At 37.0% G+C, this 20804-nt stretch overlaps 1 protein-coding gene across 16 annotated transcripts in view; it reads right to left on the reverse strand.

Moving 5' to 3' along the window:
- The window catches only part of LOC149783365 (oxidation resistance protein 1A-like), a 227964-nt gene that overhangs the window by 16595 nt on the left and 190565 nt on the right, over positions 1-20804 (reverse strand). For all 16 annotated transcript variants that reach the window (XM_089931584.1, XM_089931583.1, XM_089931585.1 and 13 more), the window contains 4 exons: positions 18915-19101; positions 11322-11435; positions 8645-8797; positions 6188-6283 (listed from right to left, as the gene is read on the reverse strand). In XM_089931584.1, coding sequence (XP_089787710.1) covers positions 6188-6283; positions 8645-8797; positions 11322-11435; positions 18915-19101 — 550 coding nt within the window. The remainder of the gene's footprint in view (positions 1-6187; positions 6284-8644; positions 8798-11321; positions 11436-18914; positions 19102-20804) is intronic.

Below are 20804 nucleotides of genomic sequence, written 5' to 3' on the forward strand. Positions count from 1 at the left end.
CTAACATTCAACATTCAGTCTTCTCAAGCTAAAAAGTCATTAACAAATAAATCTATTTTGAGTTAAATTAATAATAAAAATTGCAGAAAGTCAACCTCATGCCAAGAAGGAAGTCAGATGAAAGTGGTCTCCCCTTGGATAGAGGGACTGGTGTCAAATCCAACTGAAAGTCAGTTATTTCATGAGTGGAAATGCTGGAAGGACTTGGGAGGTATATCTGTATTATGATCAGGTCAGTATTATCAAAGAAACATTTTTCTTAAAAGAACTGGTTTTTTGTTAAATATATTTCTCCAAACATATGATGTAAGGACTATAAGTCATAGGTGGAAGGAGTTATATCCCCTTACCATGGAGTTGGGCCTGACTTAAGTCTCCAAAATGTATGCAAAACAGCTTGAGGTCTCATGTGGAAATAAAGCTAGGGTGGTGCTACTATTAATAAATTGATGCAGTCTTGGGGAAAAAATGTTGTTCCAACAAATCCATTGAAAGTGAGTAACTTGCATTGATAAAATGCTACTGTGTGACTTTGTAGGGTAGCCTGTTCCGCTTGTGATATTAGCTTCCACCAGGTCAAACGAAGCCATTTATGATAAAAAGGCCTATGAGGCAAAAGCATGGGAGAATGTCAACACAAACTTCCCTCCCAGAGTGAATAATGTAAGTCATGGAGCAGCCGTACTTGAATGCTATACAAGTGGCAACTTCTGTTGGCTCATATTAGTTCCTTTCATGTTGAGCAGATAACACAATGGGACAAGGACAGCAGAGTCTGAGCAGAAATATCACCCCTTACTTCTCAAAGTGGTAAGAATAAGTGAACAAGTAATATCTTCTGATTTGTTTTAGTATACTTCTGGTACCACTTCTTCATGCCGTCCTGCAAAATGTCTTTTGGAAGATGGGCTAAATGAAGATGGAAGTTTTATGAAATGGTCAGATTTTCCTTGAGTGGGGGCCAGTAGCAGGTAGTGAAAGCATGAGGCATCATGAGAGAAATTGAACCACTGTGGCAGAACTGTATGCAGTTTGGGATGACCTACAAGGCATGAATTTAACTGATTCTGATCACTGTAGCTAGAGTGATTAGACAGCAGGTTATATTTGACAGGTGAGTATGGAAGCCTCTAGGCAGAGTTTTAAAGAGTGTCTTGTCAGGACCCGCAGTAGGTTTCAATTTGGACAAATATCCAAAACTACAATCAAAACAATTAAAACTGGCTGAAAAGTTGGAAAGGGTTATGTTCAACCTATGTCCTCTATTTCATAATGGCAAAATGCATCTAAAATTGTGGAACAGTAGCCCATGATTGTGACTGAAACTAACTTGCCCTTGAAAAGTTCAAGAATGAAGTTAGCTAAATGTGGCACAGAATTGTTAATGGGAGCAATTTTTCTTAGCTTGCATCAATGCAGAACCTTACATTTTCCTTAAAAGAAAGGTGATGGGTCTTTTTGCCAAAGCAATTATGTCAGTCATTTTTGGGGAGAAATATCTCTTCCTGACAACTAGTCTGATATGAACTTGGTGTATAGGTTTGGCAAAGCTCCGACATGATAAACCTATCTACACCTTGGCAGATCAATCAGATATTCCAGTGTTTTTTTCTAGCGACAGCTATTGGATTTCAAGAACTGTCTCCCTTAGTATGTAATGCCAAATAACCAATTGTGTGTAACAGCGGTGCATTGCACACTGGCTGAAAATAATGGAGACAATTGACTTCAAACGAAGAAAACTGTAATTTTAACATCAAAAGTATGACTATGCACCCAGAGACGCCATTATTGGTGTATCTGAGGGAGGGATGTATTTGCAGAAACATGGACTGGCAGTGGAAAATTATTTATTTATGAGCCCATTCCATTTGTGTACTCCACTTGTCTCGATCATGTAGGAATAGTGTATAAATCCGAACAACTTGATTTTGATTTTGCAGTGGCTTGCCACAACATTGAATGAAAATCACAGACCATAAACTTTATGGACCTCAAATCTACCAGACAAAAAGGATGTTGTACAACAAAACCAGTTGCTTTGAAACAATCTGACCAACCAGGTGACCCAATGATGTTTTATTGAGTGTTTTGACCATTCATATGACTTTTCAGTGCAGACCCTACCATACTAGCAATGTCAAATGTTTGTTTACAAAGCTGCCACCATGGATTTTATTTTGACTTTCAATAAATAAAATAAGCAAGTGTTTGCGTAAAACATTCCTAGTCCAACTGACCACTAACATGCACAAGTTTGCTGCATATCAATGATAAAAATTATTTCATAACAATAATCCAAGCAATGCAATGAAATCACAGGAAAGAGATGATTTAAATGCTGATCTGTCTAACAACAATAGCGGCCATTTTCAACATTACAGCTCTCCATCTACAATTTGCCAACAATGGGGTCCAAAACACAGGCTGCAAGGGCATAAATTACTGAAGGACATGAAGGGGATAATGTTGCCATTGGAAATCAAGAAAACCTGGGGGAGGGGTAACAGGGCCGTCCAATGACTAAATACTTTATTTATAATAATGTGGGGAATAGCTGCCAACAAAGACCTTTTTCTAGTAAAGTTGTTCTCGTCTTTTTATAAATTACTTTTATTTTCAAGATACCCAACCTCTCAAAGCTCATTATCATCACTACACATCAAGTGCACATGAAAAAATTGTGTATTATGTCACTACTATATGTTGTTTTTGATTCACAACATAATTACTTTTTTTTCAAAAACGAGGGACATATATTACATGAAACAAGCACCAAAGTAGAAACTACGCTTTCTAAAAAAAAACTGTTAATAAAATAGTGAGGCTGTGATTTCATTGCAAGTAGTATAGAAACTTCTTTTCAACCTTGAGGAAATCTCTTGGGGACAATTCAGGAATATTAAGTTCATTAAAAACTCTGGAATCCGCTTCTCCATAATGAAATGTATATGCCTTGCTATCTTTGATCACATTTGTATATGAGTAGGCTAATTTAAGAAAGTTTAATTATATTACTTAAATAATATTTATAATAGTATTAATTAACTGAAACCTGACACTAATGTGACTGCTAGCTCTTACACAAATAGGATCTGCATGCCTTTTAACTTTTTTACTGTTCGACCCACGTTATTTTATTGGATACAAAAGACATAATTAACATTAGAATGCAAAGCAGATCTGCTCTTGGTTGAGTGTAACAATGCAACAACTATTTCCACAGGTTAGAAAGCAAAATACAGTTGGCATTTAATCAGATTCACAAAGAAACGCTCACTGACAGAGCTGTGATAGTAGATCAGCATTGCATTTATGATGATCACGAAAAACTGAATTAAAATTTCACTTCACAAAACACATTTAATTCGTATTTAGTAAAGTGTTGCCACCAGTAGGAATTAGTGACAATCTGACTGAATATTGTTATTTACCCTGTACCAAGAATATTAATTGGAAAGAATGTAAAATTACATTTAATGAGAATTTCATAATGTTAGTTCAAATTTCAGGGTATTAATTAATTACTGTTTTCGATAATAAAAATGAGTGACATATCAAGGTTTCATTGACCAATTTTTGTTGCAATTTTCTTCACGTTCAAGAAAAAGGGGTACATTTTAGAGGTATTTTCTAGTACAGAAAAATGGGATCCACACCTGACCCAATGTAATAAGTGTATTCATGTCTTACTGGAAGTGGTGCCTGTAGTAATACTGGGATGATCAGTATGACCATCTCAGTTGTAAAAATGAAAACAGAATGTATGGTGATGGAGATTCAATAGTAAAATGAAATAGTTACGAAACTCCAAAGGATTGCTCAAACTGTTGAAAAAGCACAAAATGAAAGGAATTTCTTATATTTCTTGCAAGAAAATACATGATCAGCAGCAGTAATGGTAACTGATGGGACCTGGCAGAAGACCACTCTCATAAGACCACTGTCTCGGAAAGCAGCCGACTCTGAAGCCTTTCTATTTCTTACATAAGCCTAATTGGCCATGCATATATGTGTCATTACATCCTTTTAGATTTGGAAGTATTGATTTGAGAGATGGGGGTGTTCCAATATATTAATAAAGTAAATGTAATTTAAGAAGAAATCAATGGAAGAATAATATATGTAAAACAAATATATACGTTCAACATGACTATCCTTGTGTAACATGTCCAAAATGGATAATAAAAGTCCAAGGTGAGTTTCTTCTGTAAAACAGATGCCAATAATGTGCTTTTTTTCCACAACCTGAGGCAATCCAGGTAAAACATGATGGACATCTCTCATATGAAAAGATTTATAAATCATTATTGTCAAGTTTACTTACGTATTTCACCTTTATGTAAAGGTAAAGAAGGACACCATACATAACAAAAATGTTTATAAATTATAAACAAGTACTAATATATTTCACATTTATGTAAAAGGTGACTAAGAACACAATTCATAACAAAAACATTTATAAATCCCTCCTCATAAGCTAAAGTATTTCAGTTATCTACCAACAAATGTATGGTCCATTCAACATCCTTCATAGACTGATTTCACCGTATATTCTCAAAACTTGCACAATATTCATGTAATTTTATGACTTATTCATTAACATCTATGTTCAATCAACTGGTTGGGTTGATTATGGATTTTACAGCACACCAGCACAGTAAGGCTATATAGTGCAACAAAAAGGTTTATTACCAAAAGTACAAAAAAAACACAACGGTGATAATACATGAAGGTTCCCAATCAACAGGGGATGTAAATGGTTTAAAAGGATAATTAGATAATTAAATTAGATAATTACATAATAAAACATAAATTCAGGTGATTAACAGTACACTTGTTGGTTAAGAAAAACAAGGTTGCACTCAAACTATATTTTATAACAAATGGCATCTTCTTACAAAAAAATTAAAATACAAGAAAAATGGAAGACGTCAAAAAGTTCCTTCTTACACTAACATTGTAGTAATGATCACATGCTGGTTGGAGATTGAAATAATCTATCTTAAAGTGCTTCACGGTGAAGGCAAGAAATGCACTCATGTGGGTCTTCACATTTTAAAATGTACAGGGTTCATACAGAATTCTGAATGATCAATTCAAAGACTTTTCCCAGGCTTTCAAAGACCACAAACATGACCTATTTTCGCTAACATTTTGTATACAAGTTATATGAGAAAACAACAAATGCAAAATAATACAATATTGTTTAATGATGTAATTCAAACTATAATTAATCAAAAGAAAGAAACCAGGAAAACTCAACTACATCCGAATCTAACAACCTTGGAAAATTTTATTTGTGATCATGGAAAGAAATTAAAAAATTTGGGTTTATTTCAATTTTCAAAGACTTTTAAAGACCTCAGGGTAATCTGCTCAAGTTTCCCAAACTTTCAAGGCCTTGAAAATTCTACCTCATTTTTACCAAAGTGTCAAAGACCTTCAAAGACCGTATGATCCTGTATGTAGGAGTGGGTAATACAGGTACGACCAATTCTAATTCTTGCAACATCCCTAAGGATGGTTCTTTAGGAAGAAGGCAAACTGCCAATCAGTGTAAGGAAGTTTAAAATCATATGGTTTCTGAGAGAGGGCTATTTTAGCAGCTTGGTCTGCTTTTTCATTACCTTTACTACCAACAAACCTGGATCACCAACAGTATACGATATTGCGAGTAGTATACAGCTCACTGTTTGATGAGAATACTGGTCAGTAATAGGTTTTCTAATTTTCTATTGTGCAGTGACTGAGGTACTGATAGTGAATCGAAAAAGAAGATAAGAGTTTAAAATATGCTTGCTTTCTATATATTTCTGGGCAGTGTTAATTGCCTTGATTTCGCCTGAAAATATTAATACATTATCGGGCAAGCAAACCTTTGTCATGTGATTTCCACTAATGAAGGTTGCAGCAGCCTTTCTGCAAGCCTTTGAGTCATCGATGTAAATTCTTGTTTGGTTCTTAAGATTGACAAAAAGTTCCTTATAAGAGTTCTGAAAACTGGAAGGATTTGCTTGGATTGTTTTCCTTCGTGCCATGTAAAAAGCATTTTTATTTGTTTTAGAAGCCAGGAAGGTGTTACAGAAACAAACAACTTTTAGATTTTTGTAAGGTGCATTTTTGCATTGTCAAGGCTGGAAGATATTCTAATGCATTTGCTGTTATGAACAGAAAGATTCATTACCCTAAACTCTGGATAGAAAGTGTACAAGAAGGATTCTCCAGTCCCATAGAAGTAATCACTCGTTTTCAGAGAACATGATGTCATGGCTCCAAATACCTGGAAAACAAGATGATGGAGTCATTTACATCACACAATTGATTTTCTGTCAGGAGACAATGGATATCATAGGCTAATATTTACAAATTACACAGGCAGGAGTTAGTTTTACTCTAGAAATGATGAATGGATGGATGAGTGTGTGTGTGTGTGATTTGGATTTTTCAATCCAAATAATTTTTCAGACGTATTGCTATGATGTCTGCAGTGTGGCAGTTTATAGTGATGTCTAGCACTGGGGCATCATGCTGCAGACATGTAGCATGATGTCCCACCCAGTCACATTATCCTGACACCAGGATGACCAGTCCTAACACTAACTTCTTAATGCTGAGCTCCTAGCAAGGCAGCTGTCAGTACCATTTTTTGTAAGTCTTTGGTATGACTCAGCCAGGTTCAAACCCACGACCTACCACCTCCGAGGCAGATGCTCTAGCCACTAGGCCACTGAAGCGGTGAGGGAATGGATGGATGAAAAAATATTATAAATACTGAAACTAAATAACTGTGAATAGCAAAAGATACATCTACACTTTATATGCAAGTCAAATATATGTACCAATACCTGTACCAATACATGCACCAATATATGTACCAATACCTGTACCAATATATGTACCAACACATATACCAATACATGCATCAATACATGTACCATAATATGTACCATTTATATATATATATATATATACACACACACACATCAATAAATGTACCAATATATGTACCATTATATGAACCATTAAATATACCAATACCAATACATGTACCAATATATGTACCATAATATAAACCATTAAATATATATATATTGGTATATTTAATGGTTCATATAATGGTAAATATTAACATATTATGGTACATATATTGGTACATGTATTGGTACTGGTATATTTAATGGTTCATATAATGGTACATATTATGGTACATATATTGGCACATATATTGGTACATTTATTGATGCATTTAATGTTATAACCAATACATGTACGAATATATGTATCAATTTAACAGTGTTTAGCAAATCTCATGACAAATACCGAAATTACAATTCCAAGATGTCACTTAACAGGGTGTAGCCAATCTTATGATGTTGTTGTTGTAGGGTTTAATGCCATTTTTCAGCACATGATAGGCTATACAGTGACCAGTATATATTGTGGAGGAAGAACTGGGGTAAAACCCTGGAAAAAACCACCAACCCATGAGAAGCTACTGGCAAGCTTTTTCACATACCCACATTGGCCAAACCTGAGACTCGAACCCAGGCAGACAGAGATGAGATGGCAGTGATCCTTAAAGGTGAGTGCCTTAGACCACTCAGCCACTCCAGCCAATCTCAGGTGATATTAATATTATACTTCCACGATCATCATTTTACAGGGTGTAATAATCTTATATTTGGCTTTGTGGGATTAAGCCCCTAGAAAGCTTAAGATTTGGAAGCATGTAAATTAAAATTATTCTGAACAATGTCAGATTTGCTGATAACCGTTAAAATAGGAACAAGAATTTAAATTCACTAACGTTATGTTTATCCTCTGATTCTGGGAGACATTTTAGTTCAATGGTTAAGGCAATGGATTGATGACAGGAGGATGTGGGTTAAATTCCCACCATCGGATCAACTCATTGATTACCATGGTATGTCCTTGGGTAAGTCACTTGACTGTATATACTTCAGAACAATAAAACTTTTAAAAACAACATGCCACCATAAAGAAATACCCCTCCAAAACTCTGATGCTGTTCAATATATCATGATGCCAATCATCCTAGTCATCAGTAGTTTCAGTACTTTGATTCACTGTCTTCTCATCAAAGCTAACTGATATAAATACATATATGTCAAGCCAAATGCAAATTAATGTTGTGGAGAAACTACTGACTGTACCGATTTTAACTGCATTTAAAGTTGTCCTTATCATTACCCCGCAAGTGCAATTTCTATCAGAAAATTCTAAGAAAAGCTGTGATTGACATAATTTAGGCACAAATCAAAATCAAAAGGAAATTTATTACAATAAATGTCACTTTAAAAGAAAACAACAAACTCTGATACGGCTGTTAAGAACAGTAATTATATGGAGAAGATATATCCTTTTCATGTCCAGCCATATCTATGGTGTGGAAATAAAGTGTTTTTCATAACCATTGGTCAAGTTTGATTTCTACCACTTTTTGTATACTTTTAACAGAGTTATGTCGCCTGTTTATCTTAGCACCCGATTAATCATAAACATAATACTGACAAATATATCCATGTTCAACTGACATATTTAAGGTTCGTTTTGTTTTTACAAAGACAAATTTTTTAAGTACTTTTAATTTTCATTCTAATGACCCAAATGAATTACCTACCTTGTCATCAGTATCCTTGACAACTAGGAGTATCGGGCTATCCAGCCCCTGCATGGACCTGTAAAGGGTCTTCAGACTGAAGCCATGCTTGTCGGTGCTGTAAATCAATTTCCAAGGGTAACCTACAGTCCTTGGGGGCAAATTATGGTTAATCTGTAATTAAAACCCAAGTTTAAATTAACCAACCCTTAGGGTTACAGTGACATTTTCAATTGCTCTTGCAATCAATGTATCCAGTCTATACCCTTTTATAATGCCATGTGTAAAACAGCCACCCCTTGAATAATGCCAATGAATTATTTAGAACAGATTTCCCAGATAAATAATTCCTGTGTTATACTGCCAACCCAACTCCAACCACCAACCTAAAATTTGGACAAAATGCCCTTTTTAGCACAAACTGGCTCTGTTATAATGCTGTTCAATCTGCCACACATTAGGGGGGCTATGGTAAATCAGCTGGTACAGCATCAGACTCCTACTCCAAGGTTGCAGGTTTGATAACTGCCCAAATCAGCTGCCACACCACCTTTGGAAAAGGCACCTTCCTTCCATGATACAGGCTAAGATGCTCATAATGTAACTAAACAGCCAAACAAAAATGTACCCAGAATAAAGATCCCCTTTTGGTCTTTGAACAAGTCATGCAAACAGCATTGGTTATTAGGCTGTGGATGAATGTACAGTATGAATATATAATCTACTTTCAATCAATATTTTTGGATGTCTACATAAATTGTGGTTAACAGCATGCTAGCAAAACAATGGCTTCATACTGCCAATTTAAAGTAAACTTCAAAAACAGTAAAGATATAAACAAAATGCTAAAAACTAAGAAAATTAAATCCTTCCAAAACAAACAACTTGAAGCTAAACAATATAAATAACAAAGTTCAGGTGCTACAATTCATTAAAAGGGATACAAAAAAAAGAACAGAACTATAACAGGAACATTAAAATGAAGCTAATTATTTTTCACAATGGGCTATGAATATCAGCCTTGGAAAAAAGAAATATGCTTTTTAGATCACAATCAGGGACTGAAAATAATGCCTTGAACCACTGGTCTAGGACCAGTGTATGCTGGTTAATGGCAAGTCAAAGACTTATCACTGGTCCAGGACCAGTGTGTGCTTGTTAGTGGCAAGTTCCAGACTTACTGTGGTAGGACATCAAACTAGGGTGAGTGGCCTTGAAACTTTATTTATCTTATCTCTATTATCTTTGTTCAGACAGGTATACTGTATAAAGAGAATGTATCTACAATGTCATTATGAATTGTGATTTGCTCAAATAATTGACTGTACTGCATAAGTAAACAAGAGTCACCTGAAAGGAATGATGCTCTACATTCTAAAAATATTTTCCAGGAATTCAAGATGAGACAATTTCTTCTTTTTAAATGCTGAGTGCTTAAACCAGAATTTGTGACAAAATTTTCATTATGTTTCACTATGGCAGCCACATGTTATGTCAGACTGGCATCATTTTTATGTAGGACCAACTAGATATTATATTTGGTCTTCAGGTGAAAATCCCATGCTGATATTACTTTCCATTTAAATGGAATAGTAATATAAAAAAATATCTCAAGATTGCAGGCATACTGAATATCAGATGGGTACCATTGTCATTAGCACCAGATAGACATCATAAAAAGTCTTATGCTGAAAGTTAGCAATAACAAGATTTTTAAGATGGCAGTTGTGGTGGCCATATTGGATGTCAGATTGCAAAATTTTCATTTAAAACCAACTAGATCATGAGATGGCATGGCAATCATACAAGTAGTTCAGGAGAAGTAATGATGACAACAAACAGATGGATGGACACTGGATGATGGATGACAGTCAATGGATCAAGGATGGACAAAAGGCCATCTTATAAGATCTTCTGGTCTTTGACCTGTAGAGTTGAAAAAATGAACATCAACCTCTGATATTTTTTATATTTTTTTATGACAAACTTTAACTTTTTCTGACCACAACTTCTTTTCAACACTTATTATTCAGTGTTAAATGGTGGCTAATTTCAATACTGTTATTATTTAGTGTTAGTGGCTGGCTAATTTCAGCTACTTTTCAACACTGTTATTATTTAGTGTAAGAGGCTGGCCAATTTAAGATGGGAAAAACTGAACTTGAATCAACTCATGATGACTCATTTACACATCAAGACCTTCACAAGTTCCCATAACTTCTCTCTGCATGTTATGTCAGGAGAGGTAATCAGAACAAACTGGTTACTCAAGTATTATAGTACTATGAAATACATTCAATTTTTCTCTTTTGAAACTGATTGACCCTGCATGCTTTCAACACATGACAGTTCTAGTATGCAGTGTATGCTTTAATGCCATAAAATGCAACAACTGACTGGTCTGACAGACTACAGATTGGTTAAATCTGTAGATCTGCATTAGAAATTACCTGGTCCCACTTAGCCCCTGCCATCGAGTTGGCTGGGTTTAAACCAGCAGTCCTCAAGACTCCAAGAGCTATAATCAAACAACATTCAATGATTTCTAAAGTCTGTGAGTGTCCCAAGAGTCCATGAGAGTCCCAAGAATGCACAATGTTCTGAAGTCTCCGAAACCAGAGTCATGTTTCAAAGCTTCTAGCATAACATAAAACTGTGTAGATTTGGCAAGAAATACAGTACCACTTCAAAACATTACCTCAGTGACATGAAATATGTCCAGAATTGCTGACCCCCCAATGAGCTCTGGTAGAGGAAGAGGTTCTTCTAAGGTGATTGTCCTCCTTTTGCTTGCCTCTGCTTTGCTTATTACCTACAAAGAAAGATAATATATGATAAACAGAATAGATGAATCCTTTGTTACATGTCCACATATCAAAGTTACAAACCAGTCAGTGGCAATACACGTACACCAATCAAATAGCTAGAAATATGCCCTACATACAGAAGTTACAAACCAGTTGATGGCTAGGTATGTTAAAAAGCAGTCAGTGGCTAGACATGTCCTACATACTGAGGCTACAATGCAGTCAATGGCTAGACATGTACAACATACCAAAGTTACAAACCAGTCAGTGGCTAGACGTGTCCTACATTATGAAGTTACAAACCAGTCAATGGCTAGTCATGTCCTACACAATGAAATTCCAAACCAGTCAGTGGCTAGACGTGTCCTACATTATGAAGTTACAAACCAGTCAATGACTAGTCATGTCCTACACAATGAAATTCCACACCAATCAGTGGCTAGACATGTCCTACATACTGAAGCTACAATGCAGTCAATGGCTAGGTATGTCCTACATACCTAAGTTAAAAAGCAGTCAGTGGCTAGACATGTCCTACATACTGAGGCTACAATACAGTCAATGGCTAGACATGTACAACATACCAAAGTTACAAACCAGTCAGTGGCTAGACGTGTCCTACATCCTGAAGTTACAAACCAGTCAGTGGCTAGACGTGTCCTACACAATGAAATTCCAAACCAGTGAATGGCTAGTCATGTGCTACATACCCCAGTTAAAATCCAGTCATTGGCAAGACATGTCCTACATAATGAAGTCACAAACCAGCCCTTTGCTCTACGTACACACTTTGACACTAGGAAACAAGACCCTGTGTTCTAAACACAAGCCTTAGACTACAAGAGACCTGGTCTTGTATTCTATCTACAGGCCTAGGACTGCAAGAGACCTGGTCCTGTATTCTATGTACAGGCCTAGGACTGCAAGAGACCTAGTCCTGTATTCTATGTACAGGCCTAGGACTGCAAGAGACCTAGTCCTGTATTCTATGTACAGGCCTAGGACTGCAAGAGACCTGTTTCATTATTTTATGTACAGGCCTAGGACTGTAAGAGACCTGGTTCTGTATTCTATGTACAGGCTTAGGACTGCGAGAGACCTGGTCCTGTATTCTATGTACAGGCCTAGGACTGCAAGAGACCTGGTCCTGTATTCTATGTACAGGCCTAGGACTGCAAGAGACCTGGTCCTGTATTCTATGTACAGGCCTAGGACTGCAAGAGACCTGGTCCTGTATTCTATGTACAGGCCTAGAACTGCAAGAGACCTGGTCCTGTATTCTATGTACAGGCCTAGGACTGCAAGAGACCTGGTCCTGTATTCTATGTACAGGCCTAGGACTGCAAGAGACCTGGTCCTGTATTCTATGTACAGGCCTAGGACTGCAAGAGACCTGGTCCTGTATTCTATGTACAGGCCTAGGACTGCAAGAGACCTGGTCCTGTATTCTATGTACAGGCCTAGGACTGCAAGAAACCTGGTCCTGTATTCTATGTACAGGCCTAGGACTGCAAGAAACCTGGTCCTGTATTCTATGTACAGGCCTAGGACTGCAAGAAACCTGGTCCTGTATTCTATGTACAGGCCTAGGACTGCAAGAGACCTGGTCCTGTATTCTATGTACAGGCATACGACTGCAAGAGACCTGGTCCTGTATTCTATGTACAGGCCTAGGACTGCAAGAGACCTGGTCCTGTATTCTATGTACAGGCCTAGGACTGCAAGAGACCTGGTCCTGTATTCTATGTACAGGCCTAGGACTGCAAGAGACCTGGTCCTGTATTCTATGTACAGGCCTAGGACTGCAAGAGACCTGGTCCTGTATTCTATGTACAGGCCTAGGACTGCAAGAGACCTGGTCCTGTATTCTATGTACAGGCCTAGGACTGCAAGAGACCTGGTCCTGTATTCTATGTACAGGCCTAGGACTGCAAGAGACCTGGTCCTGTATTCTATGTACAGGCCTAGGACTGCAAGAGACCTGGTCCTGTATTCTATGTACAGGCCTAGGACTGCAAGAGACCTGGTCCTGTATTCTATGTACAGGCCTAGGACTGCAAGAGACCTGGTCCTGTATTCTATGTACAGGCCTAGGACTGCAAGAGACCTGGTCCTGTATTCTATGTACAGGCCTAGGACTGCAAGAGACCTGGTCCTGTATTCTATGTACAGGCCTAGGACTGCAAGAGACCTGGTCTTGTATTATATGTACAGGCTTAGGATTGCAAGAGACCTGGTCATGTATTCTATGTACAGGCTTAGGATTGCAAGAGACCTGGTCCTGTATTCTATGTACAGGCCTAGGACTGCAAGAGACCTGGTCCTGTATTCTATGTACAGGCCTAGGACTGCAAGAAACCTGGTCCTGTATTCTATGTACAGGCCTAGGACTGCAAGAGACCTGGTCCTGTATTATATGTACAGGCCTAGGACTGCAAGAGACCTGGTCCTGTATTCTATGTACAGGCTTAGGATTGCAAGAGACCTGGTCCTGTATTCTATGTACAGGCCTAGGACTGCAAGAGACCTGGTCCTGTATTCTATGTACAGGCCTAGGACTGCAAGAGACCTGGTCTTGTATTCTATGTACAGGCTTAGGATTGCAAGAGACCTGGTCTTGTATTCTATGTACAGGCTTAGGATTGCAAGAGACCTGGTCTTGTATTCTATGTACAGGCCTAGGACTGCAAGAGACCTGGTCCTGTATTCTATGTACAGGCCTAGGACTGCAAGAGACCTGGTCTTGTATTCTATGTACAGGCTTAGGATTGCAAGAGACCTGGTCTTGTATTCTATGTACAGGCTTAGGATTGCAAGAGACCTGGTCTTGTATTCTATGTACAGGCTTAGGATTGCAAGAGACCTGGTCCTGTATTCTATGTACAGGCCTAGGACTGCAAGAGACCTGGTCCTGTATTCTATGTACAGGCCTAGGACTGCAAGAGACCTGGTCCTGTATTCTATGTACAGGCCTAGGACTGCAAGAGACCTGGTCCTGTATTATATGTACAGGCATACGACTGCAAGAGACCTGGTCCTGTATTCTATGTACAGGCCTAGGACTGCAAGAGACCTGGTCCTGTATTCTATGTACAGGCCTAGGACTGCAAGAGACCTGGTCTTGTATTCTATGTACAGGCTTAGGATTGCAAGAGACCTGGTCTTGTATTCTACGTACAGGCTTAGGACTGCAAGAGACCTGGTCCTGTATTCTATGTACAGGCCTAGGACTGCAAGAGACCTGGTCTTGTATTCTATGTACAGGCTTAGGATTGCAAGAGACCTGGTCTTGTATTCTATGTACAGGCTTAGGATTGCAAGAGACCTGGTCTTGTATTCTATGTACAGGCTTAGGATTGCAAGAGACCTGGTCTTGTATTCTATGTACAGGCATATGACTGCAAGAGACCTGGTCTTGTATTCTATGTACAGGCTTAGGATTGCAAGAGACCTGTTCCTGTATTCTATGTACAGGCCTAGGACTGCAAGAGACCTGGTCTTGTATTCTATGTACAGGCCTAGGACTGCAAGAGACCTGGTCCTGAACTCTCTAAACATTTTGAGCTGTAGGTCAAAATTGAAAAATCAGATAAAATATTTAGGCTTATCAAAATCTGAGAGTCCTGAGTAAAATTTTTTAAAAATCTAAAAGTAATGTGATTCTAGCTTTATTCTACTTAACTTTAAAGGCTGTCAGTTTGGGATTTCGACCTTGATGTATTTTTGTTGTTGTTGTGGGGTTTAACGCCATTTTTCAGCACACGATAGACTATACATGGCGGCCAGTATTAGTGGTGGAGGAAGAACCCGGGAAAACCCTGGAAAGAACCACTGACCCACAAGAAGCTACTGGCAAGGTTTATCACATACCCACATTGGCTGAATGCGAGACTCGAACCCACGCAGACAGAGGTGAGATGGCAGTGATCCGTAACGGAGAACGCTTTAGACCACTCAGCCACTCGGGGCCCCTCGACCTTGATGTATAAAAGCTTTTGAAAATACATGGTCAGCATCAGGGACAGGGCCCGTATTCTCAAAGCTCCTGAACTGCAGTCCAAATACAAACTCAAAATGGTCTTTATAATATGTCAAAGATTATGTATTTGTTAAACTGTTACATTTTTAAGTTAAAATTTCAACTTATTATCTTAAATATTTTTACACGAGACTAATAGAATCCGTCATACACAATATGTAGATTAGGGAAATCCAACCCAAATAGAATCCATCCTACAAAATTGTGTAGGATTGGGAAATCCAACCCAAATAGAATCCATCCTACAAAACTGTGTAGGATTGGAAAATCCAACCCAAATAGAATCCATCCTACAAAACTGTGTAGGATTGGGAAATTCAACACAAACATAATTCATCATACACAATGGTGTAGGATAGGGAAATCGGACCCAAATTTCATAATCGGAGGACATGAATGAAATTAGTGTTTACCGGCATGACTAAAACTTCAATAAATATTTCCTATATTAATGAGATCATATCCATAATAATGTCATATGCTCATGTCAAAGACTACCATCATATGGCCTGGGATCCTGAAATTCTAATGGCTCTTGTTGGACATATTTCCCTGATAATTAAACATGGCAGCCAAGTAGATCTGAAAATAGCTAACAAACAAGTTGGGACCCCCACCCCAAAGAAATCACTGACCTAATTATTTACTGCACCTGAAAACTTGTCATTTTCAGTTCTGCATTTCTTGCTACTTTAGTAATCATTTCGTGATGAATGGATTTCCTAGAAACTAATTATTTATAAAAATCATTTTTATTCTTTCACAAACAATACAGCAGAATTTAACCAACAACAGTATGTTATACGAGTGTATTGTATTCAAAATTAGTTATTCAAGAAGCAGACTTGCTGCCTCATAAACATGTAAAATCTAAGTGACAGACATTTTCACTGAAGTCAGATGACTAAGTTTTATTCAATCTGGTACCCTAAAAAAAGTCATGGAGGATGATAGCAAAAGTTATATGCTGTTGCTAGTATCTTTCATTTCTTTTCATAATTTGGGCCTTGTATTCACAGATTTTTTTTCTTCTAATGATATCACCTGTGGGCATACCACAAGGCAATATAGCAAAAATGAAATGCATGGTGTGAGGGCATGATGAAATATCTTCAAGAACGGACCCTGGGTCGATCATTCGAGTATAGGGCCTTTGTTATGTCCTGGATATCAGCTTTCACACCTCTCTTGTCTCATTCTTTGTGGTTAGAAAGTGTTTAAATAATTGGGAAAACATAATAACCAAACTTAGCTTGTGACATCTTAGTGATTTTCAAACAAAGAAAATGTGTTAACTTGACCTAGTCACCTCTGAATTAAGCTGAGTTCGCAACATCTTTATTGATTGCCTGACAAAGAAACAGAAAGAATCTTTCAAGTGGGTTTAGTGACATTTATATTTTATTTAATGTATATATGAATAAACAATTTTTAAAAAAAAAGAAGACAATGCCTGGTTTCTCATTTGAGTTTATGTCAGTGAAAACATCTGAACTGACAAATATTGTGATTTCAGGATCTATGATGTGGTTGTATCCCACATGCCCTCCTCACTTGGGTAAACTGCATCACAAATGAACAGAAATCAGAGCATACTGAGATCTTTCTGTTATTATTATTGTTCATGACTATAACCTTATATAGCAAGTCTGACTGAAACCTGACCAGAAATACAGCCTATCTATTGCAATGCTGACTGAAATCTGACCATAAATACATCCCATATATAGCAAGTCTGACTGAAATCTGACCAGAAATACAGCCTATATATTGCAAGGCTAACTGAAATCTGGCTCAAAATACAATCTTTACTCAAGTTTGATTGAAATCTGACCAGAAATACAGCCTATATATTGCAATGCTGACTGAAATCTGACCATAAATACATCCCATATATAGCAAGTCTGACTGAAATCTGACCAGAAATACAGCCTAGTATATATTGCAAGGCTAACTGAAATCTGACTCAAAATACAATCTTTACTCAAGTTTGATTGAAATCTGACCAGAAATACTGCCTTTATATTGCAAGGCTAACTGAAATCTGACTCAAAATACAATCTTTACTCAAGTTTGATTGAAATCTGACCAGAAATACAGCCTATATATTGCAAGGCTAACTGAAATCTGACTCAAAATACAATCTTTACTCAAGTTTGATTGAAATCTGACCAGAAATACAGCCTATATATTGCAAGGCTAACTGAAATCTGACTCAAAATACGATCTTTATTCAAGTTTGATTGAAATCTGACCAGAAATACAGCCTATATATTGCAAGGCTAACTGAAATCTGACCAAAAATACAGCCTTCACAGTAGTAACAAATGCTGCTGTGAATCCGATGCAAGATAACTTCATTAACATGCATGGATGCTGCTTACATCAAACTTGTCAAAGATCTTAGTGATATGATCCTACATGCTATGTTTAATCACATTTTATTAAAAAGTAGATTTAAAAATGGTAATATGCCTGTATGTCAGATGCAAGATAGCCTCATTAAAATGAAAACATTAAAACATCAACGATTCTGCCAAGTGTTTAAACCAAGGGCTTTCTTTAAATCTTGTACAAAATGTGTCCTTTAATGTAGTAACCAGCTCAGCCAATTGATGTTAAAATAACTGTTGCTCATAAATTAATTTGTGAGCTTGTAAATGTAAAACTCAACCATTAATGTACAACTACTGTACATGCATGTACAAAGTTAGGCAGGGACAGGTGCTTTGAAACCCACCTCCAAACAATTATCAGGCTCTAGGAAGGAAAAATGTTGATATACAGTAAGGTTGAACATTTTAGTATACTTTAGTATGTCTGTGTGGATGCCAATGACAATTGGGCCTGTACAAGAGCTCTCCTCTACTTCATATAGACGAGACAAAAATCAACATGTTCCCTGGTGAAGTAACTCAAAGAAGAGGGACCCATGTAAGACTGTGAGAAGCCCAGGGCACAGGGCTATCATGTTTCTGGATTATTCAAGGCAATTCCACTGGGGTTTGTGTGTGTGATTTGGATTTTTAACACAGCTTTAACAATTTTTCAGTCATATCGCTACGATGTCTGCAGTGTGCCACAGACATGTAGCATGATGTCCCACCCGGCCACATTATCCTGATACCAGGCCGAACAGTCCTAACACTAACCTCTTAATGCTGAGCGCCAAGTGAGGGAGCTGTTAGTACCATTTTTCTAAGTCTTTGGTATGACTCAGGTGAGGATTGAACCCATGACCTCCTGCATCCGTCTATTGGTGTGGTCATCTGCATAGTTTTAAAAGGTGTTCTTGCTCGGAATTTCAATATCAAATCATTAGTCTTAGAAGAAATGTTTTTTTTCTCATATATCCAGGCCAAGAAACTCCTTTTATAAAAATTGAATTGTGAAATACAAAACAACTGTACTATGTCAAGATGACCTACAGCTTTTAAAAACTTACCTCCCAGTCCTTATGGAAGTTTGAGTTGGGACCAAAGTGTTCATCCAGAACGTCCAACTCTTCTATGGGACTTGAATCTTCCATTTCATCAATAACCACGAACCCTCGCTTCTCTGGATCAATATCCTCCTCATCCCCGTAGATATCTGGGGACCACTGGACAAAGAAGGCATAAAGGGGATCTACCCTAACAAAATAATTGAAAAAGGATACAGTGCAACCATCAGAGAGATTCTTTATCATTCCAGAAACCTTAATAGTGCTAAATTATTGCCTTATGTTAACATCTGGCCATAATATATCAAGCAGGGTTACAACTTTATTAGGTAAAACAGTCTTTTTTGGATGAATTTTAACTTGAACAAGGTGCTTTATAACTCCTTTAGTGAGTTGGAAAGCAAATACCAAGTGCAAAAACTTACCACAACTTGTCCATATATAGGACAAATTATTATTCAATAACTCCTCTTTAAAAATATAACTGACATTATTAACGATCAAGAGTTCCCACTTGTTTGGTGTATCTAAATATTTTCTAGTCAGTCATGAAGAAGTAGGTTACTGTCATCTAGCTGTGTTGCACAATATTTGTTAATCCTAATATCCATCAACATTATAACTTTGGAGGCAACAGGTAATAAATTATTGAAATACAGTTTTAAAAATAAAAAATAAAAAAAAATTCAGCAATAATGAACAAACTCTAGAGCAGGCATCAACGACTTTGACCAGTACATGGACCTGATGAGAGATTTTGAAAGCCACACCCTATGATGTAAATTAATGGATAAAACCCGGTCATAGGGCTGGGTCCAGCCCATGGGCCGCATTTTTGCCACCTCTGCTCCTGACAGTAGGTCACAACAATCCAGTTTGGGTGTGCAACAAAACTTTATTAACTGATGTATTCAAGCTACAAGATGGGTCTCAGTAAGTGTATTGGCACAAGAGTTACAGCTTGAACACAAAGAACAACAAATTGAGGCAGATGCTTGGATGCATGTTGTGTTGCAGCTCGCATGAACTGAAGACATGGTTCCCACGCTTTTCGAAAGATAAGTTTCCAGGTCATTTCCAGGATGAAATTAATTAATTTTTTCAAGGTGCACATATGACCATTACTGAATGGAATTAATGAACATTTTAGATTATAAAACATGCATTTTCTAAATCTAAAGATGTTTCTCTTTCAGGACTCTCCAAAACTTTTAAGTCAGAAAAGATGATCATGTACAGAGGTACAAAATGTATCACACAAAACAAGTTTGATTATATTCCTATAAATTGGCATGTAAAGTCATTTCAATATACAGAATAAAAATTTTAACTTTATTTTGCTGCATTATGCTGCTAAGTGGGAACAACATAATGAACATAAATTAATGTTTTGTTTCCTTTCAAACCATTAATTCTAAAGAATTCTATAGCAATATATATATATATGCATCTTATAGAAAGTGAACAGTTCCATTTAAATTATATTTAAAAAAACACAAATAATTAGATTATTGTCTTCTAATGAAGAGTTTAACCCTGAATTTATCTGTGCCAATAAAATCCCAAACAAGATATTTCAAACAACCTAAGCTTCTTAAGATGGTCTTTTTAAAAATCCATCATTTAAAAAACATTTTCAAATGGGTTGATTTAAATTATATATGATTTAAATTTTGACAAAAGACCTTCAAAATTATATACTATTGTATAAACAAGGACTGAATTTTCTGTAAAATCAACTTGTTTTCCTGTAATTCGTTAAACAAGTCCCAAATTCTGTACTGATATAGGGGCTCATATCGTTTTTTTTAATATATAATACAAAGGATGATAATTTCTCAGTTCAGCTCTGAGATTCAACAATTTTGACTACAAATCTGGCTTAAAACGAAT

This window comes from Sinohyriopsis cumingii, chromosome 14 (genome assembly GCF_028554795.1).
Source record: "Sinohyriopsis cumingii isolate HCF-2022 chromosome 14, ASM2855479v2, whole genome shotgun sequence".
In the NCBI taxonomy this organism is placed as follows: domain Eukaryota; kingdom Metazoa; phylum Mollusca; class Bivalvia; order Unionida; family Unionidae; genus Sinohyriopsis; species Sinohyriopsis cumingii.